Genomic DNA, 15,914 nt, shown 5'->3' on the forward strand with positions numbered 1-15,914 from the left:
AATAAATGAAAAAAGCAAACACAAGACATTGTTACTAATCTGAAAATGTTGAATAACCCACTTTTGCTCAACTGCACTAGGCACTTCCTTGGTTTTATGCAATTAAGATAGTGGGTAAAAACTCCAAGGAGTTTAAACCAAAGGAAAATAATAAAAGATTTGCTTGAAATATCTAACACAAACTTTCAAAGAAAGACAAACTTCCAGGTAGAGTTTTTAGAAAGGTGCAGCCAACTCTCAGGTTTGTCTTAAATGAAAGATGCATCACAAATATCCGAATTCAGCTAGATTAAAAAAAAAACAATAATAGTGAGACTGACACTATAGGCAGTAGTGCAAATTGCATTACGAAAAAATATGTACACCATAATTCTATGAAAAAGAGTGTAATACACACACACACACACACACACACACACACACACACACACACACACATATATATATATATATATATATATATATATATATATATATATATATATATATATATATATATATATATATATATATATATATATATATATATATATATATACACACACACACACACAAACAGTTATACATGTGCAATGCTCCTTAAACTCTCCCTTAAGGATGTCCAGTGCAAATACTGACATACAATGTCAGTCAATATTGAATTAATTTACCTGAATTTGAGGTTACCTAACCAAATGCAAAGCTAGATGTGGTAAACATTTTAACATGAAAGTCACTGACAGCTTTTCGTTATCTTGAGCATCCCGAAGGATTTAGTACGAGAACGTGCATCATTTTCAAAGGGTCAGTGAATGCACCAGGAGCCTGTAGGAGCGATAGTAGCGGCGAGTCCAGATTTGTGTGATTGATGGTCGCCTCCTGAGAGTGTTTTATGGACCCGCCCCCATCCAGCCCTCCCTCGCTCGCTCGCTCTCTCTCTCTCTCTCTCTCTCTCTCTCTCCGAGGAGGAGGAATGTGGAAACGGGAGTTAAGTCAGACTGCACCGCACATTTGTGCGCCCGCACAGGAGTAAATAATTGATCATCCTTTCAGTTACATATATTGACGAGCACGAAGTGATTCATGAGCCAATTCTGCAGTCACTTTTTGGATTTACATTCCAGGACCGAACGCATTTCTTCTGCATTTTTCCCTCGTCTGAAGAAAAGTTTGCTTTAAGATCCAACACAGCTGGAGTCTGCAGATGGAAACAAGCTCTCAGTGCACACCGAGCGCACCTAATTTCGGAGGTCTCCCAACATGTAAGCTTTCCTCTGCTTTCCCCCTGTGTTTGCCCTGTTTTCATTCTTTTCATTCCGATAGTGTAGGCACTGCGATAATGTGTTCCTTAAGGTCACCCCTAGCAAAAAATCACTATGTTCTAGAAGTGGCGGCTCATGAAGACACTTGAACTATGTTTCCTGTACTAAGCATCCAAATTCTACTGATTTTGTGAGTATGGGTCATAGTCAGTTACGATATAATACTGTTTGTAGCTTAAGTTTAAAGTTTATTATAGGGATTAGCTCTATTTTAAATATCAAACTAAATTTGAGTTATTCTGAGTTATCCCAGTTGTTCCAATTATAGGATGTACTAATTAGCATTCATATTTACTTTCTTATTATATATATATATCTTCAATGAATTCCTATATGTAATAAACAAAGAAGCCCAAGAGTAATAAGTGAGATGGAGAATAAGCCAGCCTTTAGTTCATCAAACTTGGATTAATTATTGACTAAATGAATATGATCGGTGACTGTTTTTCCTCTTAGATCTTAAATCTATTTAAATCACAATTCAGAAATGTGTCATTTTAGTCTACTTTAGTCTATTCTACTAAGTTCCCAGTTTAGCTGAGGACTTTTAAAAACACTTCTTACTAATTAACAATCATGCAAAAGACCTGATTAGAGAATAACTGCCTGATGATGTCATAATTGAAGGTCTTTATTCCCCTGATTTTTCTCCTGTCTGTGATTCTTTTCCTCTGCTTGTGTTAGTGATCCATTTATAAAGATCGGGGAACACATTTCTTGTTTTCAGGGTCACATGTCAAAGTCAGCAACTTGTTCACACAGATGATTTGTCTGGTCAGTGCTCAGTTTGGATGTTTCTCTTCCTCTTGACAGGAACCCGGAGTCACTGAGGAGGTGAAGGCTGCTAGTGTTAAATGCTCACTGCAAGACTTCCCACAACATAGCAACTGCTCATATAACTGCTGTTAGTTCAGTGTGAACCATTTGCAGACTGTTTACCATGGCGTCTAGTCTGACATGTACGGGTGTTATCTGGGCCCTGCTGTCCCTGCTGTGCGCTGCTGCTTCCTGTGTTGGCTTCTTCATGCCCTATTGGCTGCTGGGAATACAGATGGACAAGCCAGTGTCCTTTGGCACTTTCCGTCGCTGCTCCTACCCAGTGAGGGATGAAGAGAGCCAGACCACGGTGATGCTGGAGCAGTGTGGGAGGTACGCCTCCTTCCACGGCATCCCGAGTCTTGAATGGAGGATCTGTACTGTGGTGACAGGCGTGGGATGTGGCCTCCTCCTGCTGGTGGCGCTCACAGCTCTCATGGGCTGCTGCATCTCTGACCTCATCTCACGTACAATCGGTCGCGTGGCTGGCGGTATTCAGTTTGTTGGTGGTGAGTATTTATATGCGTGTGTGTGTTCGTCTGTGTGCGTTTGTGCATGCTCGTACCTGCAGCCAACTCTGAGCCCAACTCTACAATGTGCTCACTGGGCTGTGACTGCTGGCATGCAACGCAGAAGCTCTGACTGCAGTTATGAAAAGTGAACAGATCACTCATTTGTTACGGTTTGCTTTCTGTTGAAAGATGGTTTAAAGAGCCTCTGTAAACTCCTGAGATGTAGATGTTTATAGAGATTATGAAGGATGTAATGCCTTTAATTAACTTCTCGTCAGATTTGGCTCAAACCCATTTGCAGGCGCATCAACGAGGAAACAAGGCAGTATAGAAATTTCAATACTTTTCTTGGCCAGCAAACCTGCATTCAGTCCAGTTAAGCTGTTACTTCCTCCGATACTCGTTGTATAGGAAACGAAAAACCATCCCCGATATCTTGGTCTTAATACTTACTTACATTTAATATAGTAAAAGTTACCCACTATCTACTCATTGCGGTTTGGAATTGAACTGATTTTTTGTAAAAATGTGTCAAAAAGTGGCAAAAACTGAAATATTAACATCATCACATGAATTCTGAGTGCCTTTTGGCCATGTACAGCTTTGGTCCAATTAGAGGAGGTGTGTGAATATGCTGAATCAATTATATAATGAAAATGTGGATTTTAATATACTTTCCTTTATTTTACTATGATCAGTTGTTTTTCCCGTGCTTGTTTCTGTGAAGTCAACATTTGGTATCAATTTTATGTCTTCTTTTTGTAGTTTGACTTTTGAAATTATACCCACACTTTCTCTTCTGTGCCCCTAAAGTTTAAATGAATGTTTTTTGTAAAGACAGAGTCCCGTCCTCACTGCAACGTTGGCCCTGAAAACGTCCTGTTGTTGGCTGTTTGTTTGATTCCGCTAAGTGGACACTGTTTCGCACAGCACCAGTTTTGTTTGTTTGTGCTGTTGGTTTTGCACATGTGTACTCCCGGGACGTGAGGTCTGAGGGAAGTCTTCCACTGAAACTGCGAGTTTCTCTGCCCTAGTTTAAGAAGCTGCGGCGTTCCAGTCCTCTCATTAGCTCAAAAACGTTTGCTCACATACTGTGGCTCACCACTCTGCTGTTTACAATCCCCACCACTTCACTTTGGCTTCAAAAAGTGATGTGACATAGAAGCAGGTTGCGGGCAGATTTGACAGAGCTGCCAGGTTTTTTCCTGAGGGATAAATCTACAGAGGGCCACCACAACATGCCATGTCCCAGTTCTAAAAAGCTTAGCTACTTAAGAACATCGGTATTAATGATGTATAATATGGAAGATGATTAAGGTGAAGGCTTGCTGCTTTATTCAGAAATGTGTACCTTTATACAAGGAAAGCTCCTTTTAAGTTCACAGCAGCCCCATACGTGGAGCCTTACAGCAAGCTGCTATTTCTGGTTATAGGATTAAAAATTCCCCGTCTGTCTTTCTTGCGATTTCTCTCTTTCATAGACTCACAAATCCAGACATGCATGAATTTAGACAGTGGGAGAGTGAAGCAAGGCAGCACGCAATACAACGAAGATCAGATCTTTTTTAACTCGAATACTGGTGAGCCAAAGGGCAGAGATGTCTCAGAAGGGCTAATTGGAAGTGACACAACTGGGGAAACTCAGTGGGCTGCACCATGTATTGTCTTTTATCGCTAACAAAGTGTTGAAATATCCAGGCAGGGAGGGGAAGTTGAGAGGGAGAGAGAGAGAGAGGACGGAAAATACCTGATGACTGAAACACCGAGCATTCACTTCTCATTAACTGAGAACCTGGCTGAGAAATAAAGATCTGCAGCAGAACAGCTGCAGAAGGTGCCGAAAAGTGTGATCAAATATCAGTGATTAGCCAGAGCAAGGACAGTTTGTGAAGCAGCGAAAGTGAAGTGAGCCTAATGGTCCGCTCTCTGATACCGGTGCCATTCTGATTAATGAAGAGCATCTTGCCAGAGAGGCCAGGACCTCTGAGAAGGCACGAGTAGCCCATCCACTTTACATCTTCCTGTAATTCATCTCATTCTGATGAAACGGATTAGAGTTGAAAGAAATCAGTTCTTTATCTCATTAGTTGGAGAGAAAGACTTTTGACAATGGCTGTTATTGTTTCTAGTGTTGTTGTTTACCTCTTATAACAGCGTTTTATTCCCAGCTCACTACAGGCAAGGTTGTTCCAGAGCTTGTTAATTGCTAATGGCTGAGGCCCAGATTTCCTCTAGGAAACAGAGCTGGAGTCAAAGTATGAGAGCAGGAGACTGCTCTGGTTCATAAATCCTGTACTTGCACCAAACCACTGCGTTCACTGTAGCGTCTTGTCTTATACAGCGTTGGGGACTTAAACCGACTGTGGCCCAGACGACAGATTCAAACATTAAGATTCTTGACTCGGATTTTGTTGTTGGGGATTTTGTTCCCCCCCCCCGCAGAGCCTTGCCTTGTCTTTTTTGCATGCTTCAAGTGGAGCTAGACACAGCAGGAAGAAAGCTATTTTAAAGCTATGATTTAAACATCTTCTGTACCTTTTAAATGTTTTCTGTTTCCCCCATACTAAAATAAACTAACAATAAGTTGTGTTTTTATGTTTTTAATTTAATTTTGTTTGGATATTTTGTATTGTATCAATTCTTAATGACTAACAATCACAAGTCCTATGACTGGATAACTGCTCTGCCCAAGCATCAGTAAATATTGGATATAATTGATAATAGCCTGGAGCTTGTGGCTGCAACATTGACTTATTTTTTTTTTTAACAAAGTCACTCTGTATTTATATGTTGCCTTGCTTACTCTATGTGCCATTCAAAGGCAATGCAGACTGTGCGCTGAAAAACTTCAAATATGTTTAAAATCTACTGATGTCTGAAAGCACACAATCCCTGCCTCGGGCTGCCTCTCAGCCCAGATTGAAGTTGGAGGTTTCAGTCTCCGCCATGTGCTCTGAATTGGGTCCGATATCAGGATTTTGTCCAGATCTCAAAACCTTGTCTGAGACAGACTAAGTCAAGCAGTGTGTGTGACTGGCCTTAAGGGATTAATAACCTTGTGACATACCCAGATGCCAAACTGCACCATAGCTTAAAAGCCTAAAAACCATTTTACAAAATAGGCAGGAAAACAATGCTGAGATGCCAAAGTAGAGGAAAGCAACCTATTTTTAATCACACCTGATGAAAATACTTGGCGTTATACATTTGTTCAGAAATAACAAAGGCTTGATTAGTATTGTTGTTGCTTGTAAAAGAAGAAAATACAAAATGATCTTTCCTATCATTTCTTTGTTGCTCAGTAAAGGGGATTTTGAAGAAGTGTAATTATTTTAAAGGTATTAGTTCCGACATATTGTTAAGACCAAAGCATAGCAGTTTGTTGCAGTTCAAGTTAATAACTGGAACTGCATTTATATGACAGAAAACTATGCCATATCTTCATTTTAAGGCACTCAATCAAATAAAAAAGTTGTTGATAAAAAAACAAAAAGTGCTAAAGTGACAGTGGTAAAGCATTGTTCCAAAACATAACCTGCGATCTCTCGATATATTGCCTCGACCTGCAGAAAATGTCAGCTGGATTGAAGTCATTATAACTGCTGATAAAAATGTCAGCAGATATAGTAACTCAAGGCCAGTGGGTATAAGCTATATTTTATTGAGAGTGTGGGGAGCTGCTCTGTCCTAAAATTGAAGGTGAAACAACAAGACAAACAATATAATGCATGACAGGTTCTGCTTGTCCTTTTTCAGGGACTTTCTCAGGGCAGTGTGTTTGGTGGAAATAGGGGACTTCATTTGTACTGCTACAGTTTCAGAGGGGGTGCAGACCTTTGAGGTGTACAGTCTCCTGGGATATAAAACAAGAAATAGCTCAGCGCAGCGTTTTCACTACTATAAGGGAAAGTTGTGGTCAGCAGGGAATCTATAAAGTCTCATTTTTTTATCTGTCATTGTTCCATGAAGAACTCTTCACAGTTTGAGGGAGAAAATCCAATGCTATCACTGTGGGATGGGCTAAAAGCATTTATTATTGATTAGAGACATTTAATGTCTATTACATTAAATGTTAGCCCGGGCTTCTGACAGCTCTTTGATGAAATTAGATCAGAAAAATGTGGCTTTTCAAATGCATCACTGTTCTCTCGCTGCCCTGTGAGGTCTTCCAGACTGAGATGATAAACTTGCAATTTTATGTGACATGTTTTATCCTTTGAGTGTTTGCAAAGCTTTATTTTTATTCTTTATGGGGGTTTTTTTATTTCTTCAAAGCAGAACTGAAGAAAAGACTAAAGCTTCAAATAGACTGAAAGTACAAACAGAATATAGCAAAAGTTGGTGAAACCTTATTAGTCCGGTTTGTTTTAGCAGAAGGACGTGCTTATGAGGGAAACCATGCGACACGTTGACTCTTGCCTCTGCAGTTTGCACAGACGTGTTGACCGTCCTGGTTGAATACTTCCCACACCAGCCTCCACTGAAGCTGCAGTTGATCTGTGATATCAAATAATTGGCCATGTTGCTTTTCAGGATAGCTTCTCCATTTCGTTTTCTGGTTGATTGGCTCTGTTTGAACCTCTGTGCCAGCGACTCTTTTTGGCCGCACTGCTGTGGAATGTCGGTCAGTGAAGAATATGAAGCAGCACATCAAATGCACTCAACTCGATCTGTCTCACTCACTTTCTTGAGTAGCTCTGTCATTTCCACAGAAGTGACCCACCTGTCACATATAACATGTTAATACGGTATCCCGCTCGTGTGTTGGCGAGGCTGGATGACATTTACTACCATCTCTGTCTGCACTGCCTGTGTAGCTCAAAGGGTCTATGGAGGGCATGGACATGAGTGATAAATTTAAAGACATGTAAATAAATTACAGATGGGCAGCCTTCATGGCTTTCATAATTTTGCCAAGGGCTATTTGGCACAGCCTTGTGTTGTCCTGTTTTGGAGCCATACCAGCACAGCCAGGAGCTTTGTCCTTGTGGCTGCTTTGTGAGTTCTTGCCAGCTGGATCCCACCCAGTCCCAGAATGCGTGCTTCCACTCCCCTCTCGCCACCAGCACTCATTTTCGAGAGGTTCAACAAAATGAAATCGCATCCATATGAGGGAGGCTTAGCACGAGGGGCTCGCATTTCCCGGGAAATATTCTGTCTGGAACAGTGTCTCTTGACAGTCATGTGTAAATGGTGTCAGATCACAAGACATTTCCAGGGGAGGGGGTTGGGCAATATTTAAATATTTCCTGACATGCACTGTTATCCTTTTTACTTCCAAAGCCTATCTGTATTCCTCCCTCCTCATAGGCCTGCCAGTCTGATTTGATGATGATGGACTGCAGTGTCTCATCTGTCATGTAAGCACTGGAAAAAATTAATGAGAAAGCACATGTTTAAGAGGAGGGAGCCAGGACTTTTCACTGTGGACAAGAGTCTAGTGTAATGATGTTTAGAACTGTGTCTTGCTCTTCACTGCTTATGTTTCAGGCCTCTAATGGTTATAAAGTGGAAGTCTCTACCTCTGGGTTGATTGATCACCTAAAGTAAAGACCACTCTTACACTGTAATACACTCATTTAGCCCGGCAGCTATTTTCACAGTGCACTGTTGCCTCAAAGCTCCACTAATACCAGCGTAAGAGTGTTTGGAGTCAAAGAGCAGTGAAATGTAGCATGTGAACTACAGGCAGGCTATTGTCTGGAGGGTTCAGGTCTGTCTTTTTCATTCACCCTCCACTCTCTGAACTTGTTTTCTGCCATTCAATTTGGGGGTACTTCAGTATTATTTCCAGTGCTCTCAGTCTTTAACTCTCTATATCACGCCTGTTTCACCTTTCCCCTATATCTACTTTGTGTCCACCCATCTGTGTCCATCCCCTCTTTTTCTCCATCCCTTTCTCACGAGTGCCTCCTCCTACTCCTCACAGCGGCACTGTACATTGCTGTTGGCTACAAGCATGAAAAAAATGGATTGGGCCAGTAACCAGTGACCCGAATAGTGGACCTGGTCCAAGCCAGAAAGACAGAAAGAGTGAACAAATGTTAGAAGAGAAAAGAGTGAGGCAAAAACAAAAAAAGATAGAAAAGAGCGGAAAGCTCAGCATCAACAGGGATTTGGTTTTGTCAAACAGGAAGTCTGGGGAACTAAAGCACAGACAGAAGGGTTATTTCAGTCTATTCCTCTGTTAAGTCATTGTTTTCTCTGCTGTAGTTGCAGGCGTGCTTCATATCAGATTGTTTTTTGTCGCGGGGAACATAACTGTGTCTGCATTCGTGTCTGACTTTGAAGCAGCTGTAATAACAGACAACTAGCAGCTTGAGAGTGGAAGGGAATTGGTGATTTGGGGAAATGAATTTCCTAGCAATTAAACTATAAGTTGATTAAATGATTAGCTGAGTTACAGAAAAAAATCAACAACAATTTTGGTAGTCAAGCAATTATCCATTGTTAATTTAGGAATTTAGCAAGTGAAACGTCAGAGATTATCCAGCCACTCACAGCTGTAGTTGTTCCTCACTGTTGCCTACACAAAACATTTCATTTGACCCTTGCCCACATCAACATCAATATTTCCTAACCTTTTTCTGGCATTTTATAGACTGAGTAATTTATTAATCAACACTTAACTTAATCAGAGTGCAGTGTTCATCATAGTAGTTTAGTGTGTTAACAGCCAGAGCTGATGGAAATGCCATTAGTTACAGTATGTGGTTTTCTGGTATTGAACAAATTAGAGCTTTATCTTAATAATGACACTTGATGATGTTACCATCCATTATTCATCCTGGGCCAAAGTGGTGGATTGACCTACCAACACTGCCTTCCTCGAGTTGTGAAACTTTGCGTCTTTATTTCCTGTTTACACAGACTGTGTAATATTTGTTACTTGTTGTCCTAGACCATCAAAAGTTTATTTTCTGGGACCTTCTCCTCTGTTTTCAGAGAAAGGGCAAAGTACACAGAAAAGTAATTGTTAACACATCTCAGATCCTTGCCACTGACAACTAAAACAGTGAATACTGTATGCATGAATGGGTGAATCAGTGCTTAAACAGATGCTTCACAGATGGTAGAGGCTCCACTCCTCTGTATCACTGATGACACATTGTGGAGGGCATGCATGATGTCAGCGTCCAGGTCTTTGCTCACAGTGAGCAATACTGAAGTGGGAGGCACAAAAGTAAACTCTTTTAAACAGAAACACAAATAGCAGACAATGCAAAGAGAAAAACATCAACACATACCTGGATCACCACATGCTATGTCTAATTGGAGATGAAGAGGACGAAAAGCCCACATTTGACCCGTTAGACGTTTCCGAGGGAGACCGAGGCCATGAGTTGGCTGAATAAATGAATAAGTATAGATTGTATGGATTGGCTCTCAGCCCTATGGGATAAAATAGTTTGCTCTGTATTCATACCCTGTTTTACAGTCTCAGAGGCACCATGCCTTTAACACTACAGTTAATTATACCCTGTTCTTCCAAGTGAGAGGAATGTGAGGTCAGTGCTTCTTTTGTGCTGCTGCGTAGGTCAAATAGCAGGCCGGTGAGAAAATAGAATATATGCTCAATGTATTGAGATGATTCTACAACTAAAAAGGCAGCTAGGAATACTGAGAAGTGTATTTTTGCTTAAGAAATATGACTAAATTGTGTGTTTTCCATCAAACTGGATCTGCATTAAATTTCAAATTTGCGTATTCAAAGAGCCAATGCGAAGATTCATTTCAGAGTGAGTAATTCCCTCCTTTGACTTGTAGATGTCTCATTTAATTTGACTTAGGGAACCCAAGCGTTTCCCATTTTTTTTATCACTGAAAGGCCAGAAATAGCATTAAGCGCTGCATGGCAAGCCGGAGCCGTCAGTTTGTGGAAGAGTGTAAGCACTGTCTCTGGGTGAATTAGATCAGGGTCAGTGTACAGCTCTGGGACAGACCCTGTACTTCAGTGGGTCACTCAAACACATGTGAAGACAGGTGAAGATGACATATAAGGCAGCTGAAGATCAGATCAGAGAAGGACAGAGGTCACCTGTACACCATGTCACCTAATGACATGGTGACTGTAGTTGCATGTGTGAATTGGACTCTTTTTTTTTTACATTTTTTAGCATGAAAGGTTGCTTTTTGTATGCTTTTATTTTCTGGTGGGTGTCTGTAGATAACTCTGCATGTGACTGAGTTTAGTAATGTCCTGTCTGCTGAGTCCTAGGCCTGCCTCTGCTGTCTGCCTTAAGGAATGGTGGGAATTTGGGGTAAATATATTCTGCCCACTAACCGTCCCCAGTACAATTTTAAGTTGAAGGGCTTTTATTAGTTACTTGTGCTGCACAAGAGAAAGTGTTAAAATTGCACTAATTTCACAGTTTTTTTATACTATCTGTGTTAAAATTCACATTTATCCAGGGATTTTTCCAATACACACTCTGCACAGAGTGTTTGTGTGTTTAGTGTTCGATATAAGTCAAATGTGCTGTGTAGGCTTTTCCTTTTCCTTTTCTTTCTTTCTTTCTTTTTTTTTTTTTTTTTGGAAGCAGGAAAAAATCACCAAAGCACCTTGGTGTAGTAATAAGCAAAATGTCACTCCCATCATTATCATAAAATGACAACCATGTAATTGTGCCGCATGAAATTATGTCTCAGGGAAAAAGTGTGCATGCCTCAGTTTTTAAAAGGCTGACACAAGCTGAAGAATAATCTTCAATTTGTGGCCTGTGGCTGTACTTGTGTTGACTGCTGAGGTTTGAGTGTTTTGGTGGAAGTAGTTTTCCTTTACTTCCCAGACTCTCATTCCAGCTGGTCAGCAGCAGTTGGGTGGGATTTTCCCATTACTTGATCTGGTTTCCACAGCAGCAGGGGGTGCAGAACCAGAGGAAAGACAGAGATAGGAAGAGAAGAGTGGGGAAAGAGGAAAGAGAGGGTCAACATTTGTCTAAATCCCCGGAGTCTTGTAGTGGTTGGGGGTCTGCTAGATAAACAGGTTAAGTTACACCACCACCATCCAGCTTACAGTCCGTTCAGCGCTCAAAGTCTATTTTTACCCTCTTTGGGCAGATTGTTGTCAAGCCTCAACAGCTAAATGGCACCTTGTTGACTGGCCTTCAGGTGAACCTAGAAGAGAGAAAGAAACTGCAACAACAGCAAGGCATAAACAAAGCCCAGCATGAAAAAGCTTGAATTCAGGCAGTTATTCTAACCGCGAGCAGACAAAGGCTGTGAAAGCAGACTGAAATAAGAGACCCCAAGCTGGGACGCCCATTCAGTTTACCATACGACATAGTGGCTGGTTGTATTTTGAGCCACTCGGTTCAAAATAAGCCTCTGAAAGCATAACACAGTGTCTCTGGAATGCACAAAGTAAGCTTCCATCTCTGAGAGAGTTTGAAGAGGCTATAAAGGGGACAGAATACTCCTCTACCCATATTTGTATATGTTTATGAAGATCAGCAGGAGGTGACCATATATAGGATTGTTATGGAAAACAGCTCTGCAGAAGAGCCGTCTGGGGTTTGGCAGCTTTTACACAAAGTGTCACAAAGGAAAGGTTCTTATAAAAGATAAACTCATATTGGAAGCTAAATCAAGGACTTGTTGCAATGTGACAAGTTGGGTCAGGTGCAGTGTACAAACAGCCTTGAGGTTGGTGGGGAATACTGATATTAGTCATGATACCTTATCACTTTCCTCACCTGTTATAAGAGTTGAGAACATTAGCAAGACAGTGTGTCCTGCATGTGGGCTCCACCTCCTCTGCTGCTATGTTCATGCACTGTATTACTGTTACTCACATCATTTTTTTTTTGTTTTCACGTTCTTCTTCTTTCACCCGTGTGCATTCTTTTTGTTTGTTCTTTTATGTTGAACAAAAAGCAAAATGTCACAAAATACTTGGATTAAAAAAACTGAAAGCTGAGAGTTCTGCTCCTTTTCAAAGGGAGTTTGGGAACAAAGATACTCTTTGACTTTGCTGTCTGCTCTAATTCTGGATCTCACCCATTCTGACTCCCCTGTGTTTTGATCCCAGGCCCAACAGCCCATCTACACCAAGGTCCACGGCAATGGCGACCTGGCTCAAGTTACGTCACAACATGAGAGAGTTTTCATGGGTTTGATTTAGAACCACACTGGGACTGAGCCCACATAGTCCAGCTAATGCTTGAACAAGCACACGAGTTGATGTCTCTAGCGGGAGATGGTGTGGATCAGTCGAAATGATTAACTATGTGTTATTCTCAGGCTTTATAGACTAGCCACCATAATGAAAACACCAATCTTCAGTGAATAGCTACAAGATAATGGAAACACTGACCACCATCATTTTTCTGCTTTGTGTGTGACTGTCATTTTAAATAAAGCCTCACAAGATGAAGTAATCATTTCAAATCATTTCTAAGGACATAATTGTATCATCTTTTTTTCTGTAAGTGTCTGGGCTATTCTATCCAACTACTTCACATTATTTTGCAAATGTTATACATATAAATTCCCAAGCCAAGGGGCATAATCATTCAGTCTGCCCTAGGGCCGCCTTCCAGTTAAACGTGCCCAAAACACCTTAACCAAGAGGCATCCGAGAAGCATCCTAATCAGATTGCCGAACAACCATAACTGCCTCCTTTTGATGTGGAGGAGTTGCAGCTCTGAGCCCCTCCTAAATCACTAAGCTCTTCATGCTATCTCTAAGGGAGAGCCCAAAAACTCTGTGAAGGAAACTCACTTGTATCGGTGAACTTGTTTAGTTTGGTCACTGCACAGAGCTCATGGACAAAGATAGGGGTAGGAATGTAGATCGATGGGTAACGCAACAGCTTTGCTTCTACATTCAGATCTTTTCGTATTACAACAGAGGGGTACAGCATTCTGCAACACTGCAGATGCTGCACGAAGCTGTCAGTCAATTACCCGCTCCTTTTTTTTCCCCTGACTCGTAAGCAAGACTCAAAGATACTTGAACTCCTCCACTTGAGGCAACAACTCATTCCCTACCTGGAGTGGGCACTCCACCCTTTTGTCCTCACACATGCTAATTTTCATCTCAACTGTTTCACACTCAGCTAGAGTTCATCGATCGAGGATATTCAAGGGTGCGTGGGAGTTTGTGCAACCAGCCAGTTTACAGGAACATGATTTTTTGGATTTTAGGGAAGTTCGGTGCCAAATCACAATAATAGTTGCCTCCGTACTGGAATAGTACAGAGAAAACCTCAACAATCAGATGATCCCCTATGAGAAGATAGGAGAAGCCAGTATGGGAGAAGTATGCTCTCTCAGTTGTAATGGGCCATTTGGTCCCTGCACAAAAACAATGAGAGCTTGGTTCTCATAAATGAGATTATATATGTATGACTCATTTTCAGTGGGGTTTGGTTTGCACCAGGATTCGCCTTGCCGCTGATTCTGTTTATAACTTGGTGCAGCCAAAGGAGGGAGAATGTCAGGCCCTCAGATGGTCTCATCATTTCAGGGCAACTCCAGGCTGTTGTGTAGTAGTGTATACGTAAACCTCATTACAGACTCCACACCCTGTAGTCAGTCTCTACCATTTAGTCACCATTACATGGGCAAATTGGAAGGAAACCAGAAAGCTTTTAACAAAGCGCTAAAAACAAGGGTGTCACCTGTTAAGGTGAAGCAGAATGGAGGATTTGTAATTATGGAGTGATTATATATTTGGAGCCAAGCCCTTGGGAGCTGAACCGTATTGCTCCACTGCCAGAGATATCACTCAAATCTACTTATCTCGTGCACCGCCAGCTAAGACTTGAATATTATAGAACATGTCACTATCGTGACTGTACTGATAGTGCTACTTAATGCCAGTCCTTTGTTGGCATTCCCCTCAGGGCAGCTCCTCTTCCTGCCTCCTGTCTTTTAGCCAGACCACATAAATGCGAGAAAGCTAAAGATATGGCTTTCTTAGTCGAGCATCTTAAATTGAATTTGGCTCGTTTACAAAGCATGCATTGGATGTGATTATTCCAGGGTAAAACTACAAAGATTAAAGACAATTCTGACTGACTTTCTTTGAGAGCTGCTCGATCAAATATTAAAATGTTCCAAAGCTGTTCTGCTCAACATGTTTTAGTCTGACCATGATGTGCCTTCCCATCTGACACTGGAAGATAACCACAGAGTAAGTGGCTGGCCAGAGTGTGGGTGGGTTTTTTTTTCCACAAACAGAGCACTCAGTCATACTCATGATGGAAGCTGAATGGCTCGTCATGTGCAAAAGAGAGATAATAGGAGCTGAGAAGTCAGAGGTGCTCCGGCCTGCTGATAACACTGTGCAGACTGTCAGTCAGAGAGTAGTTGGACAAAGCGTAGGTTGTACCGTTTTGATTGCCAGCTTGATATCTGATGTTTGCTTTCAAGCTATACTGACATCTTTCTTTCTCAGTCAGCTTGTTCATGAAAGATATGTTGCCTTAAATTGTTTTTTTCTGCCTCTATAACTGCATAACCTCTCCAAAGTGAGGCGGCACTGATGGCTATTACAGAGAAAGGTGAGTTTGACATCGGTCATTCAGTATTTACACTGAACATCAGCCACATACAGCACTAACATCAAGGTTATTCGGTAAGATAGCTGGTAAACTGACAAAGGCTGCGTGCACAAAATAGCAATAAAAGCAGAGACAGCTGTGCAGTGCACAGAGACCCTGCAATACCCCACTGGGTTTTAGGCGGTAAATGTCCGTTATTATCTCTGCATCTTCTTCTCTAGCCTCCGATGTGTCTGGTGCTCTGCAATCATTTAGCCTCCACTTTCTTGGGCAGTGTACTTAGAAATGAGCTAGACATCACTTTGCCTGGCAGTGAAAGTAGAGAAACAGCTGAAAAGCATGTGGACTCACTTGCAGCTCATCTGCGCTGGAAATGTCCTCGAGGATTTGAGTAGGATTTTTATTATGTATCTTGGCAGGTGCTTCCTGTATGGTTAGAGTGACTTTTGGATTAGATTGCGCACCAAGAGCTGCACCTCTTGATTAAAATCGGGTGGCTCACATACTGCTTTGTTGAAGATGTTGTAAATTATGCAGTGGACTTTTACTTGTGTGTATTTTGATGTTGATAGAATTGTTGGATGTGGTTCAGTTAATATAGTAAAAAAAAAGATGCCTGATATAGTAAATACTTTTGTTTAGATTACATAATATTAATAAAATAATACAACGACAATGTTATAACTTTATGGTCATTTTATGTCAGTGGTACAATACAAAATACAAGTACCTTTAAAAGCAATGAGCTTTCATAATATTCAGACTTTCAAAAGGAA

At 41.2% G+C, this 15,914-nt stretch overlaps 1 protein-coding gene across 1 annotated transcript in view; it reads left to right on the forward strand.

The window, feature by feature from the left end:
- The first annotated feature begins 952 nt into the window (after positions 1 to 952).
- The window catches only part of LOC146654495 (LHFPL tetraspan subfamily member 6 protein), a 47,692-nt gene continuing 32,730 nt past the window's right edge, over positions 953 to 15,914 (forward strand). Inside the window, exons 1-2 of the mRNA XM_085380147.1 lie at positions 953 to 1,241; positions 2,115 to 2,626. Coding sequence (XP_085236273.1) covers positions 2,242 to 2,626 — 385 coding nt within the window. The 5' untranslated portion in view covers positions 953 to 1,241; positions 2,115 to 2,241. The remainder of the gene's footprint in view (positions 1,242 to 2,114; positions 2,627 to 15,914) is intronic.

This window comes from Rhamphochromis longiceps, linkage group LG14 (genome assembly GCF_057381845.1).
Source record: "Rhamphochromis longiceps isolate RC_006_pf linkage group LG14, R_longiceps_female_GT1.1, whole genome shotgun sequence".
Classification (NCBI taxonomy): Eukaryota; Metazoa; Chordata; class Actinopteri; order Cichliformes; family Cichlidae; genus Rhamphochromis; species Rhamphochromis longiceps.